The sequence below is a fragment of the Lepidochelys olivacea genome, assembly GCF_965140295.1.
Source record: "Lepidochelys olivacea isolate rLepOli2 genome assembly, chromosome: 6".
Taxonomy (NCBI): domain Eukaryota; kingdom Metazoa; phylum Chordata; order Testudines; family Cheloniidae; genus Lepidochelys; species Lepidochelys olivacea.
Genome location: NC_140416.1, coordinates 112,538,744 through 112,565,871, shown reverse-complemented (window position 1 = coordinate 112,565,871; position 27,128 = coordinate 112,538,744). Strand labels below are relative to the sequence as shown.

Genomic DNA, 27,128 nt, shown 5'->3' with positions numbered 1-27,128 from the left:
AGCAGGTCCATTAGCTCAGAGGCTGAAGCAGACTCTTGTGGCCTTGTTATGGGGTGGGGGATAAAGCTATTAGCATGGTTACAGCTGTATCTGTTACAGGATTCCTGATTTGCACTCTTCCTTATTTACTCTGTAGTAAGCGAGAGAATTGAACCATAAATCAATCATTAGGTTGACAGTGGTGGCACTGATAACAGTGAATGCTGATCAACATATATATGGTGAAATGATAGACTTAACGAGGATCCTTTTGAAAGGAACAAGGAGTGGTAACGTGCTCTACTTGCTTGGTGTAGGTACTATTGTATTCTCCTAAAACCCCAGCCAACTCTAGGATTTTGCTAAGAATCTAGCACAGAATGGTAAACCACTCTCTTGACCCTCCAGGAGGGCATCAGAGACCAGGAGACCTACATGTACTTCTGCTGTCACTTGTCATTTTCCATTAGCTCTGCTGATAACTGTCATGTTGCTGTTCCATACCACTTTCACTTCCAGTTACAAACCACAACTTTAAAAACCACACTCACTTATACAATGATGGTGAATCTTGGGAAGAAATTTGATTTATAAGTTTAAAATGTTTGATCTGGGAAAGGGAGAAATGCTGAGAAGATGGCTATTGGAAAGGAAAACGTGCAGGGCAAGTCTACGCTACAGCACAGCTACACCAATGCAGCTGCGCTGCTGTAGCGCGAGAGACGCTCTGCTGACGGGAGAGCACTCTCCTCTCGGCATGATTACTCCACCTCGGTGAGAAACATCAGCTCTGTCGGCGGGAGAGCATCTCCTGCCGACACAGCGCCGGTGTGGACAGCACACAACTTCCATCGTTTGGGGAGGGAGGGGGGTTCACACCCCTGACTGATGTAAATTAGATTGACTTAACCGATAGTGTAGACCGGTCCTCAGTATTCCTGGTTTTGCAACTTTAAGTATCCGTGTATACTCTGCTGTTAAAGAATGTGTTGTGTAAATGACAGCTGTTAATTTCCTTAGTGTTACAAAAAATGCACTTCCCTGTGCATCTACATATGCATTTGATTCCTTGCTCTTTTTTTTTTTAAAGGGGTGGATTTTTATGGCCAAGCGTATGAGTTTCTTTTCAAAAATTCTTGCCCTGATTGCAAGAGAGATTCTTAAAATCTTTTTAAAGTAAGATAATTAGCTTCATTTTGTGTTAAACTATTAACTCGATCTGTTTTCCCCGCCTGTTGACATTAACAGAAGTTACATGGGTGTATGGGGAAGAGACTAGACTCATAAATGTTACTTTTCATCATTTGATGGGCCAGATTATACTAACAAAGTCCATTTGTTTTAAACACAGCCAAGCCAATTTACTATTTAGTGTTTGAATTCAGATGCCTACATTAATGGGCATGCATTTTAAGAAGGTTCAAACTGCTGAGACTAAGCAGCTGTTGCATGTAGCACAAAAGTCAAATTATCTCTTGCACAGACCCATAGCAAAACAGTCCTTACAAGTGAGGATAGCAGATCTTGTCCTTTTTGATTGCTTGTAATTAGACATATAATGAAACATGCTGAATCTTTGCCACTGACTATTTTACTTGTTGATTTTGTTTAGACATTGATGAATGCCAGTCCTCGCCTTGTGCATATGGTGCCACTTGCATAGATGAAATAAATGGATACAGGTGCACCTGTCCTCCTGGGAGAGTTGGCCCTAGATGCCAAGAGGGTAACTTTCCTTTTTTTATAATTTAAAACTATTAAAAAATTAACTCAAGAACCAACTGAGTATTTCATAACTAATAGTTTTTATTGTGTATGCTATTCGCTCTTGTAGATAAATCAAATTAATTTAGGCCTGAATTAGTTTTCAGTTCAGTACTTTAAAAGACTAACTGTACTTTAACTTTTTTTTTTTAAGTGATTGGTTTTGGAAAATCTTGCCGGCTTAAAGGAATGTCATTTCCTCATGGCAGCAGATGGGATGAAGAATGCAACAACTGCCACTGTTTGGATGGACATATTGACTGCACCAAGGTAATGATTAGACCTATAAATATTCTTCTGAAATACTCCTTTTTAGCTGTATGTCTCTACCTGGATTTCTTCATGTGCAAGTTATTAGTCTTCAGTCCCCTTTCTTCTGCATTCTTTCCCCATGTACATCACCCCTACTATACCCAATAATATATGTATCCTATTGGGTAAGGTAATAGTAGTAAAGATGCATGATTCAATTTGAGTGCATCTGCCCACTAATTAGTCTCTACTTTGCTATATCGAACATTCCAAACTTCTGAGCTGCTTTCAAACCATCACTAGAATACAGTGCTTGTGTTCAGGACTGCACAGTTGGACTCATGGTGCTAACACACACTGGCTTTTCAGCTGGAGAGCTTATGAAAAATAGCACCAATGTTGCTCGCTGCTTGTGAGTTACACAGATAATTTCAGATGAGTGCCAATAATATCTGTAATATTACACCACAGTATAGACTCCTACAAAATCTGTAGGAAAAAATACCAAGTTTTTTTGTTTAAAAAGATTTCTAACGACTTTGCAGATTGGTCCAGCAGTAAAGCTAGCTGCCTTTATATTCTTTGTCCAGCTACACATGCCTCAAGGGCAAAGAATTTTCTACGATTTTCTAGATCATTTTCAGATAGTTATAATGTAAATTTGAGATCTGATTTGTTTTTAAAACATGATGATTACTAGCTTCTTGGTGGCTCATTTTGATAGTCCTAGTGAAGACTAGTGGGTGTAGTGCAAGTGAGGTGATCAAAGGTGCACTATAAATGGAATTTATCACCGTAAATAAACAGCTTGTTTTTGTGGCTTTCATACATAAGGAAGCATATATTTTATTCCATTAATATCCAGAGATACAAGGTGGGTGAGGTAATATCTTTTACCCGAAGAAGAGCTCTGTGTAAGCTCAAAAGCGTGTCTCTCTTAGTAGAAGTTGGTCCAGTGAAAGATATTACCTCTAACGTCATGGGACTGACATGGCTACAACACTGTCTACATCCTTACGATCCAGTCTAGACTTCCAAGGGCACCATATGTGCTCCTAGGAGAAGAATCTGTATAACATTAGGCTTCACCATTGACAGGTGTATACGGTTAAAATGTAGCTGTACTTAGAGGTGATCTATACCACCCAGTAACAGAGTGTGCCTATAGTACTCATTCCTAGGAAGGAGGAATAAAGTGTGTTAGTGAGGTAACATGGTACTTATTCACCTGAGTGTCTCTTCCCACCCCAAAGTTAAGACTAACTGAGATGTTATCAGGAAGAGGTAACATGCCCCAATGCTGTGGTTCTCAATGAGAGGTCTGGGGGGGGCCATGGGCAGGTTTCAGGGTGTCTTCCAAAATAAATCAGAGAGCAGGGCCAACATTAGACACTCTGGGGCCCCCCAGGCAGAAAGCCAAATCCTGAGCCCCCCTGTTTGAGGCCAAACCTGAAGCCTGAACCCTTCCTCCCAGGCTGAAGCTGGAGCCTGAGCAACTTTGCTTCGCAGGGCTCTGGGCAATTGCTTTGCTTGTTAACCCCCTAATGCCAGCCCTGGCTTTTAATCTACTGGAAAACAGTTGTTGTGGCATGGGTGGGCCATGGAATTTTTATAGCATGTTGCAGGAGGGGAGGCTTAGAAGGACAAGGTTGAGAACCCCTGGCCTAGTGGATAGAACGCTCCTCAAGCTCAAGCAGGGGGTTGGAGTAGATGACCACCTGAGGTCTCTTCCAACCCTAATATTCTATAATCCTGTGATCCTACGCTTAGGAGGAGACCTGCAAAATATCTGCAGGACTAACTATTATCATCCTTCAAATTCCTCATTCGAGCTCTTTGTAGCCATCCCAGAAAAGATGTGACACCACAGAGACTGCTGGTGTGCTGGGCAGTAGGCTCAGCACACTGACCAAAAGTGTCTCATGTTTCCTTCCACTTCCCTCTCTATGTTCTGTTTCCATCTGTTAGTTTGTAAACTGTCTGGACTCTCTCTCCCTTGTTCTGTGTTTGTAACGTGCTGAGCACAATGGGGTTCTTGTCCTAGGAGCTATAGTAATACAAATAATAATTGCAGCTCTGCCACTAGTGTGCTGGATGACCTTGGGCCTCCCTGCCTAATTTTCTGTAAAATGTGGATAATGATACTTTAAGTGCTTTGTATGAAAAGTCTTGTAAGACTCTGGTGGTGATGGGCTGATCATCATTGTCACACTAGGAAAACGTGGCCAAGCTTTTATCATGAGTACCTAAATCTGAAGCACACTATTAAAGAGAGCTACAGTAGTTAAAACTACAGCATATGACCTGTAGAAATAACTGTCTGTTTTCAGTAAGAATAAAAGTCGAGTTTGATCATTACCATTTTCTGTGGATTACTGGTAATTACTGTAAATTGTAGCAAATCAATGATAATTAACTGATTTTTTTTCATCTCTTTTTAATTTCTAGGTGTGGTGTGGGAGTAAACCATGTTTATTACAAAAACATCAGGATCATGCAAACAATTGGTGTCCCATTGGTCAAGAATGCCAAGAAATAATGTATATCAAATGTTTTCAACCTCCTTGCACCAACTGGGGAGAATGCAGCACATTGGAGCCTCTACCTGTTAATATCAAGTGTCCGCCTAGTTCTGGATATTTAGACAATAATTGTGCCAGAATTACTTTAATTTTTAACAGAGACAAGGTACCCCAGGTGAGAACAAAATTCTTACACTTGCCCAATAGCATAGAAACACTGGATTCTCGTGTATACCCTGTGTAGTTGCATATAAAACGTGCTTTTTATCAATGTCTGTTACTGCCCTCTGTTTACAAAACTTCTTTTTATCATATGTCTGTAGCTGTACTATGAGAACTTTGCTCCAATATGTTGTCATTCAGCCACAGTGCAAAAATAAAGAAACCCACTGTAATTTAGAGAGCTACATAAGGCTTATTTTAATATTTCTCCTTTAACATATATACAAAACTGGGTAAGTATTTACCAGTATATGCTGTTCAAACTGCTCTGGTTTGGTCCAAATATTGCTAGAGCCAACCAGAGAATCTATCCCACGCTTGTTTTTGCCAGAATTCATATAACTATGTAAAATTGTTGATAAAGCTGTATGCACCAGTAGTCTTTTAAATACAATTTTTAACTTGCACTGAAAGATATGATTTATCTTACTTCTAATAGGGCACTACCATTGAAAACATTTGCTCTGAAATTCGATATTTACCAGCCACTCGGACTGTATCTAGGGACAGGACTTTGATAGTATTGTGTGATCTATCATACTCCACAGAGAATGCCGTGGAAGTTGCTATTGTAAGTACTAGACTGTTCTCCTGAACTAAACATGAAAATTGTTTGTCTAGTTAGATTGAACCTGGGAAGAATAAATGAAACACACTTACATCCAACACAGATACCAGTATTCGTATTAAGTTTGACTATATTTTTGACTAGAATTGTTTATTACCTCATGGATCTGTATTGAAAAATTTTGTTCTCACAGTGGCAGAAAATTGCCATCATATTATTGTTTATGTGAAGTTGTCTATTTGAAATAAGTTCAATACAATTACTAGTCTACAGTGGCCCAAATCACAAAAACAATCTGGCACATTTATTGACAATCTCAGCAGAGACACTGAGCAGCCCTTGAGGGGAAAAAAGTTATTGGTGGGGCACATCTGCCGAGTAAAGAAGCTTTCATGACTGCTGTATATTTACTATGGGCAAAGAGAACTTCAGCCTTCAGGATGCTCAGAGGAAACACTGAAAACATTAGTGAAGGGAGATGGGGGGGATCTGTCAGGGATATGAGTCAGCTAAGTGATGGTTGACTCAAATCCTGCTGAACTATTTGGCTCCTTGTAAGGGAGTTTGGGCAGGATCTTCTTTGTAAATTGGTTTTAGGTAGTAGGACAGTACATCCAGCCGGAAGGTGTGGTATCAGACAGATAGTCTGAGCTAGGCTATCTTTGCTTACCAGCTCCAGTAAAGAGCATGCTGAGCTATGATGCAAGTAGGGGGACCTGCACAGTTTAAATATAATGGATTATGTCACTAGTGCAAGCTCATATCGAGATAATCTTGAAACCCTTTACACTACGACTAAGTTTGGCTCCGTGGTGTAAGCAATGTAGAGGTCTGCTGCCTCTACTTGACATATAGCAGGGGACAGTGTCTTTCTGCCATGTGACAGATTTAGAGAATAGTATTGTCCTAATATTTGCATACTACTTCAAAATGAACCAGCCACCCTGTGGAAATAGTAAATTAGGATGTTCTAAACTGCTTTCAGTGTAACTATCAATCTGTACGGCTAATTTAAATTAAGATTAATCATTGATATAGAGAAGTACAGATCTGGAATTATAAAAATTATTTTTGCAATTTTTCCCTCTTAGTCTTTTATCCCACACCAAGATGAGCAAGATAACAGTCTAATACAGAACGCTGCTAATACAATAGTAAATGCAATCACCAAACGGCAAAACAGCACTGTTATGCTGGCAGTTACTGAAGTCAAAGTAGAGACCATAGTTGTTGGGCATTCATCATCCGGTAAGTTGAAGATACATTAGTGTTTTAAGTATACTCAGTGCTCTGATGCTATCTTCCTCTGTCCTGCCAGGAGGGCAGTAGCAGTCAATCATGAAGCTGTTTTGCCACCCTCTCTCTCTGCTTTTTTGTAGTAGGATCCCAGTTTCCTACCTCATAACAAATGTGTCATTTAATGGCATACTGAATTGCCTCTCTTTTTCCCACCCACCCCCCAGCTTGTTCTAGATAACAAAACAGGGAAAAGGACACCAGTGGAACATATAGTATAACTTGCCATGTCTCTATCCCAAGATCAGAAAAGGTCATGGTATGAGCAACCTTGCAGGGTGCTGAGCATCCTCAATGCCTAGTCACTTCCATAGGAGTTAAAGATACTCATCGCTTCTTAACATCTGGCCTGTTATAATCAGTCATTGCTGTCCATATCCATTCAGTTCGTATTGTGGTTCTTTGCCTCTAGGGATATGGCACAGCTGAATGGATCCTTCACTTGACAATACATCCCTAAGCGTATGTGAGGCCAGAGCAGGTGCAGAACATCTGTACGCTAGGTGTCACACACCAGCAGTCCCTCCCAGCACAAGAGACATACAGGAAGCAGTTGTGGGAAATCCCTAGTGGACTCTTTTTTTCTCTGACCAGGAATCCCAGAATGGGAGCCTTACAGTGACAGGAGATTTACCCAGTCTCTTCCTAACTTCTCCAAGATCTCATCCAAGGAGTCCTCCTACCAACAGTCTTGGTCAGTCACATGTATGGCCTCCTTGCTTTCACTGTTGGGGTAGAGAAATGTTTCATCCTTCAAGAAATTTGACACATTTTTCCTCACATGTTCCCCAAGTCCTCTGAGGCAAAAAAAAATCTTCATCTCTTTCTTGGACAGGAATTCTCTAGAGGAGGTAGAATTGGTTCCAGACTCTGAGCCCAGGCTGTCATATCTCCTGCCACCAGGAGAGTCATTCTTGGGGAATGGGATTACTTAGTCTCCCACTTCTCCAGAGGATGAAGCCAGTCTAGTTATAGGAGGCTCATCAAATACTCTCTCCCATCCTTAAAATGGTTGGTGCAGTGTGCTTGGCTCCTGATTGCTCCATCTCTTCCTAAGAACACACATGGAATCTACAGATTAAATATTGCTGTTCATGGTCTTTGGCTGGCCTACTTTAAAGTTAACTTGGCAATAGTATCCCATTCTTCACTCTCAACTGCCTCTGAAGGCCAATATCTCTGTCCATGGCTATCTGAATCATAAGGTGTATACGGGATGATAAGGAACATCTTTTTGAGGTAGGAGATTCTGAGCTAAACACTTCATCTACCTCTCATACACTTTGAGATCTAAGCAGACAGACCATCCCATGGTTGGTGATGGGACAGAGTCACCTACCTGAATGGGGACTCCTTCCCAAGACCTCTTGTTTTCAGGTGACCATTGGCACAAACCTACTTAAGTGATGACTCCACATTGGTCTGGCGGAGGGAGAAAGTCTGGTTACCATAAGAACGCAAGCTTAATATCCTCTTGGCAATGAAGTTGGTGGGAATGGCCCTCCTCTCCATAAAGTATTCTGCCTTCAGCCACCATCTAACTGAATTTGACAGCACAGCAGTGGTGACTGAGTTCCTCTGTCACAGAGGGAAAAGAAGTAAAACTCTGTAGAAGTCTGTCGTTCTCCAAATGGATGAAATATAATTTGGGCCCTCTGCATTCCAAGTTGACTCAGCCCTCCAGTCTTAATGGCTAAGCTGCATTTGATGTTCTGATATGCAGGGCAGATTCGCAAACCCTCCTCATTGTCTGCCTCATTCACAATAAACTGAGACTTCTATATAAGAAAATAGCTTGTCCAAAAAAACTGCTGAACAATTTTTTTCTTTCTTGGAAAAGTCAGGACAAATATGCAAATCCATCTCTTTGGCATTTGTTTGAGAAGGAGGTGTGCTCCAGATCTTGGTGTAGCTAGGTACCATGGCCATAGAACAGTTATCCTGGAGAACGCTGACCCGTAGGCCATTGACTTAATTCTTCCTGATCTTAAGTTTTTATCTAAGGCAACTGCATGGTATTCCTGCTACACAGTCTGACTGCATAGTGTTGGCTGGCATAGGATATGACTAGAATCTTTCATGATCATTCCCTAGCAATACCCCAGGTCTCAAAGAAAAGCACAAAGTATTCCATCTTTTGAATTCTCTTGAAACTTCCTCTTCTATATTTGCTTCTAATACTGCTTCCCTTCCTGACTTTGGAGAAGTAAACAGAAAATTATCCTCCACTGGACGTAAAAGTAGCTAGCAAAAATACATTTCCAAAGCAAATGATCTCCCAGAGGTTGATTTTAAAAGAACATAATTTGCAGGGAAAATAGCCTGTTCTCTGACATATTTCTGTATTCATGTAGCTGTGGAAGCACTCAATGGGGCTTGCTGGGAAGGGAGAGGAGAAAGGGAATGAAGAAAAACTGCTACTTGGATTGACTGTTACCTTGTAGTGTGATATGCAGAAAGGGTAATACGTTTGCACTGACAGAATGCAGTCACAGCAAATGTCAATAACTAACTTGTACTTTTTTCTGCTTGTTAGTTTTACTTCTAAGAGTGCTAGATGTAATATTTTTAAATTTACATGATCAGTGTTCAGGGTATTAAACGAAGTAAGTTTAAAAAAAACCATATGACACATTTGAAAGGAATATAGTTTCCATTAACTCAAGTGAAGGTATACAGAGAGTGCTTTATCTATATGCAGAAGTATTTGGATAGCTACACTTAGTAGAAAATAGCTGTATCATCAGTAGTACATAAGATCGCATAAAGACATGCAATAAAGAGAGAGAAGCCATGAATACATAGTTCCTATGTAACTTTACTTCCTGAAAGGTAACTGGAAGAAAGTCAATCCAGATATCAACTAATCAATGTAGTTCTAATGGTGTTTCATACCACTGGTGTATACTCATGTAGCAATGTCCAGTAGAATAGAAATCTCCTCTGATTTTCTGCCATCATATTTCTCAGGAACCGTTTTTTCCAGTCAAAAGGACTAGTGTTTCAAGCAGAAAATTAACTTAATATTTTGTGGCAATTCCATCCTTTCCAAAAGGATTCTGAGAGGATATACCTGCAGCATATGTATGGATATTTCTTATTGCAGATGCTCAGTGTTGTCTAACTAGTTTCAGTAACCAGGCTTTCTGTTTTGGTTTGTCCCCTAGATTATCTGGTTCCAATACTTTGTGTAGTTTTTAGTATTGTGTGGCTGACTTGTATAATCATCTGTGTGTGGTGGACTCGAAAGAGAAGAAAAGAGCGAGAGAGAAATCGCCCACATAGAGAGGAGAGTACCAACAACCAATGGGCACCTTTAAATCCCATAAGAAATCCTATAGACAAACCTTACAGTAACAAAGACATTCGTTATGAATGCAAAAATTTTATATCTCCTCAAAAAAGAACTTGTGATGCAGTGGAGGAATATGTAGAATATGAGGAAGAGGAGGAGGAGGAGGAGGAAAGAGAAGTCTTAGAAATGGACAAATTCCTCACAAACAAACTCTCAATGCCTTTGTCAGCAAAGGCATCTGACACATCAGAGAGCAGTCCGGTAAAGAAATCCCATCATATAAACAAAATGGACAACAGATCTGTAAAAAATGTGAATGCATCAAACTTTGAAGGCGGTAGAGGCTAACCTGTATTCAGAACATAGGCGTACTGTGCCTACACTTAATGGGGAGGGGGAAATTGACATCTCCACTTTGCATCAAGGACTAAAATATTGGAGTCAAATGTTCATAGTTTCTTTATTTTGCGTAAAAAAAAAAAAATTAAATAAAAAACAATAAAATTAAAAAAAAAGTTTATTTTGTTTCTTTAGCCTTGTATAAATTATTCAATGACTGTCAGATGAAAAAAAAAAGTAATCTTTGATAGTTGCTATTTTTGTAAAGTTTACTTGTAATACACTCGCTGTATGGCAGAGAAGAGAGGTTGTATTTTCAATATATGTGTAAAGTTTATTACAAGAGACTGTACACTGTTTACAGAATGTATTTCTTTTTATTACTTGCTCTAATTTAATGGTGGCTTTAAAACCTCCTGGTTGAGGAAATTGTGTGAACTTAAACTGTTTCTTGACTTCAAATCTCTATTAATGGCAGCTCACTGCACTTGTTACGTTAGTAGCTTCTGTAAGTTTTTTCAAATTTGCCTTACACACTTTGTAACAGGAACAGAAATTATAGAGATCTTTCAACTGTGGTTTAAAAGTGGCCTTTTTATTTTTGTTTTAATTACTTTAGAATTGCAGTATTGAAGCATGTGACAAGTGCCTTGAGATTAAACTTTTTCTATAGCAACTGTCAAAGACTGCCATACCGATATAGTTAAATTGCGAGAACTGACATGGTTTATTTTGTAATTGTGAAAATGCTTTTTTTGTAAATATGTATATATTAAATGAATCACTCTGTATATTTGATTTAATAACTTAAAATATTTTGGTCTTTTTTTTACGTCATTCCTTTTAATTTATGTTGCCAAAAGGGAGGTTTTATGGCAGTTTATAAAACTTTTTTGTATTATGTCCAGATAAGAAGATGATGTTAGTTAATACAATCAATGTTAGGAATCTGTTGGTCATTTGTATTTACATTGGAACACAACCATTTTACGTGTAAATAGGTCCAGAAACGTTTGTTTTACCCAAGTTCTTCCCATCTCAAGAACAGTAGAGGGTGCATATACTGTACAGTACAACATAGCAAGGCATTTTTCTTTTGTGAATGTTAATTACATGTGGTATTGCATATTTTTTGCATTTAAATACAGGCCTAATGAAGGGAACAATATTTTCCTCATTCTTGTTTCTGTTGTGCTTATTCATCTATTGCTCTAAGAAAACGGTTGGCAAAGTCAGAAGATGGAGTACCTCGAGAAATGGTTGTTCGTAATGGAAGGCTTGTGCATTTTGTTTTTGACTTTTTAAAAGCTTTATTGCTATAACTGGGCAAACTATACGTTTATTTTAATTACTGGAAAAACATAACCCTGCATACACTTAGTTATCCTACCAGTGAGAAGAGCGGATGTTTATCTAAAAGTATAAACCCTGGCCAATGAACAATGTAAACATGAATGTTTTGAAACCAATTATTTTATACATGAACGCAGGAATTGTTTTGCAGGATCTTCTGTTTAGTACACTTTGTTTGACATGTTCTTAAATAACTTTCAGAAGAAAACTATTTATTAAAGCATTTTATAACAATGTTTGTTGTAACTTTTTTTACTTTGTGCTAAATATTCAAAACTTATTTTGATATCCTGGTTTAGGAGGTAGCTTTAGAAAGGGTACTATCCTTCACATGTTCCCCAGTATAATCCTAAGTATTTAAACCAAAAATACTTTCTGCTACCCTTGTAACTTTTTGTACTGTAAATGCTGCTGTCTTCCATAATCTAATAAAATGATTCCCTCATTGTGTGTAATACATTTTAAACTGTGTTTGCTTTCAAAATGCATTCTATACGCCTATGATTCTGCTGAACAACATCATCCTACTTTGAAGGGCAGAGTAGTGGGTTCAGTTGCTATTTCAAGAAATCCATTTTACTTTGCTTCTGCAGCAGCACTTTCAAATTTGAGTCCATTGGGAGGTGAGATTAACGAGGAACCAAAGTGCTGCTTTAGCTGTGGGTGGTTCCTATAGCCCTGTGTAACTGGCTTCCTCTGAACATCCGCACACTTAAGGGAAAATGGTAGCAGTACCTTGTGCTATCTGATTGGCTGCCTTGATGCTCCATCAAAATGGAATACTTTACTGTTCAACATGACAACTAGCTCTAGAAATTGAACCTGGTGGCACTATTGTATCCACCTTTAGCTTCCAGATCAAATTCCAGACTTTTTCCTTCACCATCTCTATTTCAGGAGCACTAAGAGTGCTTTTAGCTGATACGTTACCTATTAGAACTGAGCACCATATGGAGGGGCTCCAGCCTCAACTGTTGGCTAATGTAAACAGTAGCCTTTCTACTGCTATATTCCCCTGCTTCATCAGTTGAAGATGGGAGACTCTAAAACATCCTACAGCGTGATTTAAGTACTTGCAGTGAGTGTAAAACTTTTTTAAAGGACGAAAAAAAGCTACTCTCCTAAACAGACCTCCACCTCTCTGCAGCTGTCCAGTCCTTGTACTCGACACCATATTAGTATATGGTCTGCTTTAGGTACAACTGTATCCTTGCCAATTGTAGTAACTTACATGGCTTAAATATAGTGGGACTTACTTGATTAATGCAAACCTATGATGCCTCTAACATACTACAGTAGAACCTCAGAGTTATGAACTGACCAGTCAACTGCACACCTCATTTGGACCTGGAAGTACACAATCTGGCAGCAGCAAAGACATAATAAAAAAAAAAAGTACAGTATTGTTAAATGTAAACTACTAAAAAAAAAAATGGAAAGCCGCATTCTTCTTCTGCACAGTAAAGCTTCAAAGTTGTATTAAATCAATGTTCAGTTGTAAACTTTTGAAAACAGCCACAACGTTTTGTTCAGTTATGAACATTTCAGAGTTACAAACAACCTCCATTCCTGAAGTATTTGTAACTCTGAGGTTCTACTGTAAATAGTTCCTCTACTGACAGACTAATATTTCTGGGAGAACCGGGGCACTGGACACTATATAGCCTGAAAGTTCATCTTTCACTCTTCATCCAGTTAATACATACATTTTCACTGAAGAACTAATATTGCTTGACTTAAACTAGAGCTGTTTCTGAAATACTTCGGGAATTATCTGCTTTTACTTTAGGCTGATAAGCCTGATTCCTGCAGGGGAGTACATGAGCCATACAATAAATTTGGTTCCACAAAAAACATCCAAAGCTATAGTGAAGAGACATCACTCCCCTTATGACTTCCTAAAGCCAATCTTGGTTTTTCCAGGATTTCTTATTTGCTAGAAGATATCCCCACTCCACATCAGTAGTGGATCAGCACTAGCTGCTTATGACTGTCAGAGAAGAAAATATCTTTTCAAGATGCAGAAACTCAGCCTATTGCCTTTGGGAACTCCTACCGATGTTTGTGGCTACCTGCTGCAGAGGGCAGGGGAAAGACTTTGGTATTAGAAGTTAGTGCTGATATTGATGGGATGTTCCTACTGGCTGTTTTGGATGACTGATGTCCAAACACAAACAATTGCAAAGACTTTTACAGCTGCAGCAGAATGAAAAATTACAGGTTGTATTTTTATATGGCTTTTGCTATCCACCAAAGAGCTTGGAGTTGGGTCTTAACAAATGGTATTTGTAAAGCTAATTTTGCTTATTTAAATAATGTCACATACCAAGTAATTTAAACAATGTTTGAGATCACTAAGCAATATAAAACACTGCATTTGAAATACAAATCTTCAAACAGCTATTGTGCTTACCAGAGGTAAAAGTTGCTAGTGTTTTTGAATTGCTTCATAAGGGAAGGGGTTACCCTTACACATTCCAAAGTGAAAACATATCTGTGCCAAAAAACTAGTGCATTTTATGTGCATAAGCAAATGATTATAAAGAATTACAAGATCGCTTCCCATATTCCACAAAACAAGTATTAACCTAGTGTCTTGTAGGTTGTTTATAAATGAGACTGTAAAGGGTGATAGCGATTTAATATCAATTGAAATATCTGACCTTTCCTATACTTAGAAAAGCTTCACTCTGTATTTTCTTCAAAGGGCCAATACACACCCACCCCAATATATCTAGGGTGTCACAGTAAAATGTTCAATGTAGACTATTGGTGTTGTTATCCATCTCGTTCAAGGAGCACTCCCACTTGGGTATACTTCTGAAATCATGCAGCAAAACAAGATTGCATGATCTTGGTTTCCATGCTATACTGGATGGATTCCCTACTGCATAAATGGCATTGTTCCATGATACTTGCATGTGGTGACAAGACAAATTACTTGGAATGAGGCACCTGGACAGAAAGGAAGGAAAAGGAGGTATTTTTGAGAATTGCCTTTAAAGAGGAGAGTGGGATAGCTTTTAATCTTTATTAACCCTAAAACAAATGTCAAATATAAAGGCTCAGTCACTTTTAAGGTTTGCTTGTTTTTTAATTGCATCTCTTTTCCCCCCTCTCCTTCTAAACCCCTGTCTGTCATCTGTACTGTTTCCTTGCATTTTAATCTTTCCCATAAATTTCTCCAATGTGCCACCAGTGTGCTTGCTACTAATAGATATTTTTTGAACATTATGCCAACATTACATTATTTTCGATAAAACCGCTCAGTGATCATGTTTTAGTCTGGTCAGTGACCTATCTGTGCAAGAAGGAATTTTGTACTGCATGACTTTTAATATGTAGCCTTTCAAGTATATTCACAAAGAAACCTTGTACACCTCCCCTTTTGGGGTTTTCTGAAAGTAATTTCACTTTTATGCTCCAGTGCGCTACTGACCTGTAACACCTTACCAAGTTGTGTTGCTTGTGGTTCTTCTGGCCCTTTGCCGTCCGCTGTTTTGTTTTTTGTTCTTCAACGGGCCAGTTAATTAACCCCTTTGAGTTCAAATTGTGCCTGAGTGAAAAGTTGATTGTAGAAAAATAACTTGATGATGCCTCTATTACATTAATGAACTGCATGGAATTTATGGAAGGGTATTTCCCAGTACCCGGGGAGAGTAACTAGACTGCATAGCTCATGGCATTGGGCCCCGAGGCAGACTTATTATTTATATATTTATATACCTCTTGGAGGGGCAGCATAGAATCCCTACAAACAGCGGGAGCTTTCTCCTTTACACCCTTGACTGCTAATTGCCCAAAGTAAGGGTCCATAGAATGATCCTAATAAATAGTGGGTGACCACGGAGAGAAAGTGTCTCTCTTTCCTGTGGTTGCTGTAGAGTAACAAAGCTGCTTCAAACTACCCAGACAGTCAAAACTAATAGTAAAATAGATGCTGGTTGTGATCTAATGTACCTTTTTTGTTTTGTTCCGAGTTTTTTTGGGAGGAAGGGAGTCTTGTACTCTACTTTCCCTCCCTTCTCAAAGGCGAACTGGCAGAAGTGAGGTGTAATTTGAATTATCATTTTTGGATATCACTTAATAGCATTAAGAATAAATACGAGACCTTTCTAAACATCCATAGGTTCTTGTTAAACTTTATTTTTATTTACTGTTGTAGGGCTCAGAATAAAGAAGCAGATAGTAAGATAGTTAAGAGGGGGTAAACCAGGACATAGTATGAAGGGCTATAACAAATTTGACATAACCTTTTACAACTACCTCACTTACCCACCCACACATACAGTGCCTAACTCTACAAAAAATTTAAAAAAAAATTCTTTCAATGTAATAAGTCATTGTCAATTTTCTTTTTAAATCTGCTCTTCTGCTTTTGTCTTTCCCTGGGTACTCTAACAGGCATTTAGTATGGGGTATGTATGACTATATGAAAATTGTTGGGTGTGTATTGTCTTCCTAAATGGTAACAAACGTCAAGGCCTTACACCTCAGCTTCCTGTTGGAAAAGACATCTGTGTTACAGACTCAGGATCTTTTCTTGTGTAGCTTTGTATATAAAACAATATATAGACCAGACCTGGAACAGAGCTAGTCACAAATGACATGCAAGCAATCACCAATGCCTGGCTCTAAAGGATCAACTCTGCTCTAAAAGTTGACTCTAGTTAGGCAGATTAAAACAGAACTCTCCCCTCGCAACAGCTCCCCACAAAACAATCTATTACAAAACTAACTGCAGCAGTTTTTTCACACTTACACAATTTTGCAAGTTATTTAACAGTGACATCTGAAGAGTCCTGCCATAACCGTATAATACATTCCATAGTTAAGGTTGAGTTTTACACCTAAAGCAGGGATTCAAGTACTTTATGTAGGAAGAATATAGTGTATCCTCCACAAAATTTGAGTACTTACTTTGAGTAAAGAACACTTTTTGGTTGGTTGGGTTGTTTTTGGTTTTTTTACAGAATTTTCCGGCAATTTAGTTAGCTTGAGGTAAAAGTTGATTGGGTCATTTTAAGAAATTTACCACTCGGTATTGGACAGTTTTTCTCCCAAATGATCTTAGCAACAGAATAACAAAGCCTCTTCAAACATCCCTTACAGTTAAAACTCACTGAAAGTTTCTGCATAGGCTATGTTTGGAAAGGCTTTTGTGTTTTGGATTAGCGGCAGTTATTTTCCTATGACTCTTCATAACTGAAAGCCCTACAGAGAGAAGAAAAAACATTTGGTTTTTTTTAAAAATCCACTTATTCTAATATGGGACTATAAGTGCAATACTATACTACCTAAATCATGATCTTATAGTTGTTGTTTGGTGTCACCACAGGAAATAATTAAGATTGTTTGAGTGTCTGAACTATGAATTTCCATACCTGAAAGAAATCTAGGCATGTTGTGTTGATTTTGGGATAATTACAACATTCCTGTTCTGTGTATTATCCTAAATTATTGATATGCACTCTCAATCTTAACTCCATTTTAAAGTAAATTTTGTCTGGAAATAGATATAATTGAGAGTATGGGGACACAGCTTTAGATATGCAGTACTTTTTGTCAGCATGAATTTTGGATGGTTACATTATTCATATATTCTAAAGCCAAAAGGGAGTTATGCAGATCCCCTCCTACAAGTGCCAGTAAAATTTACTTTCATATCACACCACACCATCAGGTGTTCTTTATATACCATATATGTAGGAGTTGATAATCTCCACTTCACAGCCTATGCAGGGCTGTGAGTTAGCACAGGTGCAATACATAAAGCCATTCCTGAGCTAGGACTCAATTTTGCCTCTTACAGGCCTCAGACAGCTGTAATGTGGAGCAAATTGTATGTATGTACTGTGTGTGTGTGTGTGGCTTTAAAATAGGCAGCTGTTTGAAGCTGCTTGGTCGTTGGAATGTTGGAATGAATCCTGGGGTAAGGCAGCAGGGGACAGAACAGGTGAAGCATTCAAAGATGCATGTTAAATTAGTTTATCGTATGAACATAACCTCCCCAGATGTAATCTCTGATATATGTGTTTATATAGGAGAGAGTTGAGCCCGACCCCAAACGTTTGGGTCTGTAGCTCAACTTTTGTTAATCCAGAATTTGTGAATCCAGTTCAAGTGACCGTTGTGATTGCTGAATGACTCCAAATACAGCACACATCAGGTCTATGATAAAATGCCCTGTTATTTCTGTTACCCTCTCCTACTTCCCTCCAATCCCCTGCCTGCTCATTTACATTATCCACCTGCTCTGTCTTACCATCATTCTCATAGGCGGGTTGGGACAGGGACCATTGCTCACTCCAGCTTTGTAGAGTGCTTAGCACAATGGAGTCCCGACTTGGTCAAGCTCTCGCTAGGTGCTGCTGCTTGTCATGTGCTCATACTGCTTCCTGCCACATTTGTGCACTTGTGATTGCCTGATCATTGCATGCCGCCAGGCCACTAGAAGTGCATTCGTGCTCAAGCAACTGTCGTAGTGGGAGATGTTTCCTATTTTGAGGATCTTTGTTACAGAAAAAGGTAGTGGGGCCAGTGATTCCATCCCACTTGATCATCGCATCTGTAGACTGGCCAGCTCCAGTGTGGCATCAATTTTAAGGCAATACCATATAGTGCAGAGCTGATCTGCACTGGGTGGTACGAGCTGGGCTGGCGGGAGCGGGAGCACACGGCTATAGGATCATTCCCTGCTCTTGTTTGCTGTAACTGTCACCCAAACAGACAAGGGTTCAACATGAGGGGACTAGCAGTGGCCAGAAAACTTTGTTGTGTCCTCTGTCAACTCACATAGAGTAAGAAGTCTTGGATCTGCACATTGTCTCATGTGCTCAGCTTCCAGGCGCATGTCAGGAGGAGTAATGCCTGCAAGGATATAGAGGCTGTTGACATGGCTAGGCTTAAGGTATCCTGTAATATAGCAGCAGACAATGTAAAGTACAGGGTCCAGATTCTCTGTGTGAGGGGGTTATGCCCACACTGCACAAACATATTCAGCAGAGAAGTAGCAACGTTCCAGTCCTGTTGATCGGAGTGAATGGGTCTGCTATCCACTTTGATGTAACCAGCTTGCTGAGAATGCTTTGCATGCTAACCTTGGCTTTAGTTTTTTCTATGTGAGCGCAAAAAGAGTGTCTGGCAGAGACTCACATCAAGGTACATGAGATTTATGGAGTGAGTAAACTTCATCCCAAGCCAGCTGATGTTGAGTTAGCATTTGGCTTCTTGTTTTTTGAGATGGAATGCACTGACTTGCATCTTTGCTGGGTGCGTATGCAGTTAGTTGGCTGAATAGTACTTGTCTAGGCTGTTAAGTGCATTCACCAGAGTACTCTGTAGTACACCAAACTCCTTGCACCGGCTGGTGACCCACAGGTCATCTGTGCAGATAAAGGTCCTTGTGCTGGGGTAGCTTGGCTGCTCATTTGTATAAATATTAAATTAATGTAGGTGCTAAGACACTTCCTCATGGGATGCAATTCTTCGGTCATAGTCTTCTGCTCCATTTTCCACAAAAGTTCACGAAGAATCTTTTGTTCTCCAGTATGGTCTGTATTAGCTTTGTGAAGTGGTGGTTCTTCATTAACATTAATATCTTGGCAGGGAGTCCACAATGGTTGACTATCGTTAGGCAGTTGAGAGATCAACAAACCCAGCTCCCATAGTCAATCCCCTTTCGCATCCGTCTCTGATAAGTTGTGTCAAGTTCAGAAGCTGTCCGGTATGACTGACCCGGATGAAAGCCAGCCTGCTCATTGATACAAAATGGTGTGATAGCTGCTGTAAGGTGCTATAGCAGCAATTACTCCAAACAATTTTAAAATATCACACAGGAGTGAGGTCAAAAGGTTTTCGGTTAGATGGTTCCTTCCAAGCCTTCAAAGGGCCCTCTACTGTGGCTTGTCAGATTTTTGGTATCTGGAGCTGGATGAGACAGGTTTTGAATATACTCAGGAGCCACTTTGGAGGGGGAGGGGGTTGAAATTTTTGATGTAGGTGCTACTGCATTATAAATAGTGGTTCATAAGTTCAGGACTTTCAGATTCAGATGGGAAGTATGGTAATGTTCAGATCTAAGTAAGGGGTAAAGGTCTTGGTGTATAAAACACCCACCTTATTGCTTATTACTGGGATCTGTGATATCCTGCTTTTTTCAGCTGGTTGATATTTTTTTTGAGACTTTTTGAAGAAGAAAATACTGGCATAAGGTGATGCTCTCCCAGGTACTGCTGGTCATACTTGAGCCCTACTGGCCCAATATAATTTCCTCTCTTCCCGTAGAGGTACTGAGCACATACACCTCTTAAAGTGAATGGGAGCCATGGGCACTCAAGCCCATCTGAAATTCAAGTCTCTGCAGTGTCCTTCAAGTGGAGATGGTGCTGTGTGAGAAACATGCAAATACTGAGCGGGTCTTGAGTCTGCCCTATGGGGATCTGAAAACCATTCCTGAGCCACAATGTCACAATGAGAGTTTGGCTATAGCTCTTGCGAGGAATTCCTGTGAGTGTGCTCCTTGTAGTGTTTTGAAACCGAGCTAGGCTGGCTCTGTCTTTTAGTGAGACATTGCCACCATTCCATCTGGTGCTGAACATTCCCATCCGTGGTTGCATAAGACTCTGCAAGGTTGCAGGGATCTCTTTAGGGTTGCATTTATTGGGTAGGTATATCTATTATGATTGGCCATTTATTACAACAGAATGAGCAGGGAGGGGGGATGACATGGGCCAGGGTTTTCCCCCCTTCTTCCTCTACCTCCCAGGAGTGGAATTCAGCACACCGGGACCCAAGATCTATTGGAGGCCTGATCATCTGGCTGGAGGCTGAGTGTGTCACTGTTTTGCCTTGGGGAAGCTTCTCCTCAAGTCCTAGCTCCAACTGGGAGTTAACAAAGCCCTTTGTGAGCGTAGAGGTCAACCATCCTATCCATGGCCTGTCCTCCATTTTGGACTTTTTTCCAAATAAAGGTCCTGGTGCAGTGAGTATTGAGAAGCAGGTAAGAGACTAGAAGTACAGACTAGGGTTGGGGGCATAGTGAAAGGAGCCACCAGGTTACTGCCAGCTAGAGGTGTGGGAGTGGTAGGGGAAGCACTAGCTGGGCACGGAGGAGGGTAAATGCAGGGATGATGATGTATAGGCTTCTTCTCTGGCTTCTCCATGCTCAGGGGAGAAAGGAAAATAATTCCAACTTCCCTCCCTTGGAGTTCTCTGGATCGTGGGAATGGCTGAGGGTATTTCCAGGCTCTGACACATGTTCATGCCAGATTTATTGCTCTCCATAACTTACATAACACATGCTGTTTGCCAGCCTGGAAAAAACAACCACTTTTGATACCACACAGGAGTGTTTTGAAACCTCTTTAGGACCTGGGAGAGGGGGAGCCAAAAAACTGCAGTGCTCAGGGTCCCACTACAGTCAGATTGAGTCCTGTTTGAGAGAGAAAAGTGACCAAATTGGAACTGCCCTTGGAACCCTTCCCATGTGCAGAAATGGGTGATACTCCAAAAGAACCTTTGGCCAAAAGGTTGTCTAGGATCAGTGTTTAAATTCTTCTAGTTCACTGCAGTCCAGAGCTAGATAATTTGAGGGAACCATTCACCATCTCACATAAACATATGCTGTCCGCTCACTTGCATTTTTGGGACAACCTTTTCTTTTTACGTGCTAATTTTGACAATGGCCTTGTTACTTGACCAGGCTCAGGAATGTAGGTGTGAGTCGAGATGATGGTGTGGTCTGAGGGTCAGATTAACTCTCTGATCAGAGACTCGTTTTATTCAGAACACTGCTAGACTTCAGCCTATCTGCCCCTCATGATCCAAGGATAATGGTCCGGTTTAAACTGTCCTCTCTTGTTTAATTGACTAGCGTGTAAAGTGCCCCACGGGTTTTGACTTTGGAAGGAAGGCTGTCCAGTAGTTAGGGTCATAGTCTGAGACTGGAGAGACCTGGGTTTAATTCCTGGCTCTACCATGGACTTCCTTTGTGACCCTGGGCAAGCTGATTGGTAGCGCTGTACGCTGAGGATAATAGCACTGTCCCACTTCGCAGATGCTTTGTGAGTAGAAATGATGATCAGATGGGGAGGCGGCCGCATGAACACCGAAGAGATGTATAGAAATTGCTGAACCTCCCATTTCTACAGCCTACTGATTTTTTTCAACCATTTTCTTCAATATTACAGTTGATATGCTGCTTTCTAATTCAGTTTCATATTACTTTAAGTTACTGCTTAAGCATTCCTAATCAGTCTGACTCTCTTTCCTCCTGTCAGGGTTCCCTCCCCACTCTGAACTCTAGGGTACAGATGTGGGGACCCGCATGAAAACCCCCCAAGCTTATTTTTAAGAGCTTAGGTTAAAACTTTCCCAAGGCACAAATTTCGCCTTGTCTTTGAACAGTATGCTGCCACCACCAAGTGATTTAGACGAAGAACATGGAAAGGACCACTTGGAGTTCCTATTTTCCCCAAAATATCCCCCCAAGCCCTTACACCCCCTTTCCTGGGGAGGCTTGAGAATAAACAAGGTGAGCACGAACCAGCCTTGGATTTTTAAGACCCAAAAAACCCAATCAGATTCTTAAAAACCAGAACTTTATTAGAAGAAGAAAAAAAAGGTAAGAGAACAACTCTGTAAGATCAGAATGGAAGATAATCTTACAGGCAGTCAGATTCAAAACATAGAGAATCCCTCTAGGCAAAACCTTAAGTTACAAAAAGACACAAAAACAGGAATAACATTTCCTCCAGCTCAGCAAATTTCACAAGCCAAAACAAAGAAAATCTAACACATTTTCTAGCTAGATTACTCACTAACTTTACAGGAGTTGGAGGGCTTGCATCCTTGATCTGTTCCCAGCAAAGGAATCACACAGACAGACAAAAGTCTTTCCCCTCCCCCTCAAGATTTGAAAGTATCTTGTCCCCTCGTTGGTCATTTTGGGTCAGGTGCCAGCCAGGTTACCTGAGCTTCTTAACCCTTTACAGGTAAAATGACTTTGCCTCTGGTCAGGAGGGATTTTGTAGCACTGTATACAGAAAGGTGGTTACCCTTCCCTTTATATTTGACACTTCCCTAGTAGATCAACTTTAAAACAAGACGTCATGCTACAGTGTTTTCGAATATAAATGTGTTCATTACAATGTTGGTAGTAGTATATTTGCCCAATATGACTCTTAGCATAAGCCACACATTTTTGACTGTGAGCACTCTGACAAGAGTTTGTGTTTTTACTTGTAAGTGAATTTAAAACAATAAGCTCAAGGAATAGCAAAACCCATACATCTGTCTGAAAAATATTTGGGCGCGTCTCCTACCAGTCAAGTGACGTGTGTTGCTCTCCTGTTCTGATCTGATTGAAGTCAACAAATAACATTCCTGCTCCTTAGTCATCAGTAATAAATAATTGATGCCAAAAAATTTATGGCTCTCAATGCCATGTAATCTAGCTTCTCTTACGGCTTTTAAAAGCATAATGAGTGAGCGCTGCAGCTTTTTGGTCTTTTAAACCTGAGTTTAGCTGGAAAGCATTTTAGAGTGTAAGATAGCCTGACATGGATAAATAGAGGTGATTTCAATGCGAATGACCCCTGGAGATGGGTGAATGCTGCAGAAATCTATCTGAGCATCCATCTGTCTGCGGTTTTCTGGAGGCCCCTGTAACTGCGCTATCTCTGCATTCTCCAACAATTCAAGACAGCACTGAGGGTTTCCTCACTGACATACTCTCGTAGCCTCCCTTGTTTCTGTGGGGATATTTGTCCGTTGGACTTTTCACATATAAGTTTGCACAAAAACACCAGAAACCTAACATTATGTTCACCCTATCAGGTATTGGAAACAGTACATGTCATATAACTGACCAATCATATAATTTGCCTTAAAAAATAAAAAGAGCAAAGGCTGAACCAGTGGCCACTTTCTGAACAAGTTGTAGGCAGAAACAGTTCTTCAAACAATTGCAGAAAGGGAATGGTCTGTAAAATTCAGTCAGGCAATTTGCAGATGGAAAAATTAAGCTTCAATGCATGAATATATTGCACTCTGTGAACAGTTTGACCAGCTGTAGGCACCACTATAGGAAGGGTCTTGCTCTATTACTGGGTGATGGATGTAAGACTTGTGTAGTTGCGAGCACTCAACTCTGATCAGATGGCTAATAGATGGTCCAGCAGGCATGTGTTTGTGTTTGAATGGTGCACGCCTCGGCCACAGAGCTGTTTGTCCATCAGGCACGTTTATTACCAAGGCTAGAATTACCGTGGAGGATTCAAGCCACAGATTCTGGAAAGGAGACAGAAATGGAAAACTCACAGGATCTGCTATCTGCAGGTTAATATTTTTAATTTTTATTTTTTTATAGTCTAAATACTATGGAGATGTTTTCAGTGCTGCATTTGAACATTTAAGTAATTGGGAGCAAATGAAAAGCTGAGAGGAGATGGACGATCCCTTCTCGCTTGGAGAACGGGCAAATACTTGGAGACAAATGACAGAATAGGCTTGGTGTACCTAGATCCTGCCTTGTCCACACACTTTGAAGTGCAGTGTGTCTGCCTCTTTAGTTTTGCTTGGATTGCTGATTGCTTCTGAAGGCAGATATGAAGCCAAACTCTCCCTTGAAAGGGCCCCATTGAACAGCTGTAAAATGACAAACCTCACACATTTAGGCATTCCTTACACACCCAATACATAAGATGACACCAACTCAGCTGATTTGAGGGAGGTGTTCTGACAGCCTGATGACATTACTTTCAGTACAGATAAGCCCGGGAGGTTATCTCAAGTGCAGCGATATCCTTTAAAAAAGTGAGGAGGAGAATCTACTTTGCACCATGTCACCATGGATAAAAACCTTTTGATGAGTGACAGCACACAGTTAGTGTGTTCCAAGATCCAATGCCTTCTAAGGGCATCTGAGCATGAAGAGGCGCAGCCAGATACAAACACCAGTCAATGAGGCAGACATAATATATGGCCAACATTTTCAAGTTCGGGTGACTAAATTTAGGTATCTACATCTGTAGGCACTTAAATAAGTAGCCTGTTTGCCAAAGGAGCTGAGCACCTTATGCGCCCATTGACTTCAATGAAATACAGGGGTGCCCACCCTTCTAAATGTCAGGTGGCTTCGAAGTAGCTGCCTAAATGTAGGTATTTGGTTTTGAAAATATACGTTATGTTGGCTTTTGCGCTACTCTTAGTATTGGGCATATGTTGCTAAACTAGGATCCCTGTGCAAACTCTTCCAAAACATGGAGAGTTTTGATTTTCCAGAGGTCTGGTTCAGGCTCATCTCCAGTCATTTTTAATTGCTCATTAGAAACAAGAATTAATAACCCTGCTAAAAATAAACAGAATTCAGCTGGCAACATTTGTTTAGCTTAAGTTCAGGATTTTGTGGAGTCTGACGTCAAGCCTTTAGCCAAATCTCTCGAACGAGTGAGGCCATTTAGTGGCCCGTTCCTTCCACCTGCAAAACACCTTATGGGCATTCTGAGTGCCTAAAGAAGCAAAGATCTGGTCCACCAATGTAGCTATTCCTGGAGTAAATATCCCGTTGCTTATGACCTCACAATATAAGCCAATGCTGATTGGCCAAAACTGACATCACTCCTAGAATAGTGCCTTTAAAAGCACCACATGCAGGAGAATGCCATAAAAAGACTATTCTCCTCTCTTCCTGCTCCTTTCAGTATGTGGTGTAGCAGTACGTAATTTATGGAGCTAGGTAAGTGCTGGCAGCCAACTCCATACTTTTGTCCCTTTATCATATCCTGTTGTTGCTTTCCAGCGAAAAATACCAGCAGACATTCAAGGTTATTTCCGTTTCGTGGTATACTGTGTTTGCAGCCTGATTACATTGACACCACTTAGAGGTTTCCTGGTGTGCTCTAGTTTTACTGCTCTTGCATCGTGGATTTCTCTTTAGAGACAATATAGCATTAAGGCTGCAAAGTTTGGTTGAAATAGTCCTGTATTTTCTGACCAGACTTTGACTTTTTTCCAGCTTCTTGTTTTTGTTTTTGCTATCTCCTGGCTGATACTTACTGAATTGCCTAGACTGTCTGCTCCTCAGATGTTTTAGTTCATGTGCTTGATAGACATTTGATATTAAGTAGAATCTTTACCAAGAATGGGATTCAAAAAAGGAGCTTATATGAACAGCCAGAGCTATAATAGCAAGAATTCTAACACACCATGTTTACACATGAGTTTTGGAAGGGTTACAAAACTCTCTCATACTTCAGGGTATAAGCCAACCTATATCGAAAATAGGTTAGGAAGTAAGTTTCCCCTTGGACTAGCTATTTCGTAAGTGTTTCTGCAGAATTTCTTGCATTTCTCTAAGAAACATCTGGCCTAGATGGTGCATGAGTCTGATTTGGACAGAGAGTACTGGATTAGCTGAATCACCGCTCTGATCTGGTTTGGCTGTTCTTAATTCTTTTTATATTCTGGACTGTAAACTGTATGGATTGAAGCTTTGGCTCTCCTGTTCTTCTGTGTTTTAAAATGTATGAAAGGGATTAGGATTCAATTTGTTCTCCATTCTGAATACTTGTTCTTCAACTGCATGTTAAGCTCAGCTAACAGGTTGTGTCCCTGACCATCTGACCATTGATGGACCTATCCTCCATGAATTTATGTAATTCTTTTTTAATCCAGTTATGCTTTTGGCCTTCACAATGAGTTCCACAGGTTGACTCTGTTTGTGTTGACTTTGTTGGTTTTAAACCTGCTGCCTATTAATTTCATCAGGTGACCCCTGGTTTTTGTGTTATGTAAAGAGGTAAATAATACTTCCTTATTCATTTTTTTCCACATGCCTTATGACTTTATAGAGCTCTGTCATATCCTTCCTTCATCACCTCTTTTCTAAGCTGAGCAGTGCCAATCCTTTTAATTTCTCCTCAGATGGAAGCTGTTCCATACCCCAAGTCATTTTTGTTGCCCTACCATAGGTGCCGACTCTCTGGGCGCTCCAGGGCTGGAGCACCCAGGGAGAAAAATTAGCAGGTGCTTTGCACCCACCGGCAGCCAAGCTACCTACTCTCCCTTCTGCCCCCCAAAGCCCCTCCCACACTGGCAGCCCCGCTGATCACTCCTCCCTCTCCCCACAGCGCCTCCTGCCTACCGTGAAGAGCTGTTTCATAGCATTCAGGTCAGCTCTGGGAGGAGTGGGGACACGGCGCACTCAGGGAAAGAGGTAGGGGCTTGGGAGAAGGGGTGGAGTGGGGGCAGGGAAGGGGTGAGGGCTAGGGGGAAGATGTGGAGTGGGGGAGGGACCTTGTGGGGGGGGTAAAGCACCCCACTCCCCGGGGAAGTCGGCACCTATGTACCCTTTTCTGAACTTCTTCCAATTCTAATGTGTCTTTTGAGATGGGACGACCAGAACGGCATGCATTATTCAAGTTGTGGGCATACCATGGATTTACATAGTGGTATTATGAAATTTTCTGTTTTATCTATCCCTTTCCTAATGGTTCCTAACATTGTTCACTTTCTTGACTGCTGCTGCACACTGAGC

At 40.5% G+C, this 27,128-nt stretch overlaps 1 protein-coding gene across 2 annotated transcripts in view; it reads left to right on the top strand.

Annotated features, from left to right (window-relative positions):
* The window catches only part of JAG2 (jagged canonical Notch ligand 2), a 96,468-nt gene extending 84,423 nt beyond the window's left edge, over positions 1-12,045 (top strand). For both annotated transcript variants that reach the window (XM_084631346.1, XM_084631345.1), the window contains 6 exons: positions 1,592-1,705; positions 1,898-2,013; positions 4,444-4,692; positions 5,179-5,310; positions 6,399-6,555; positions 9,771-12,045. In XM_084631346.1, the coding sequence (XP_084487472.1) occupies positions 1,592-1,705; positions 1,898-2,013; positions 4,444-4,692; positions 5,179-5,310; positions 6,399-6,555; positions 9,771-10,246 (1,244 nt within the window). In that variant the 3' untranslated portion in view covers positions 10,247-12,045. The remainder of the gene's footprint in view (positions 1-1,591; positions 1,706-1,897; positions 2,014-4,443; positions 4,693-5,178; positions 5,311-6,398; positions 6,556-9,770) is intronic.
* The last annotated feature ends 15,083 nt before the right edge of the window (positions 12,046-27,128 follow it).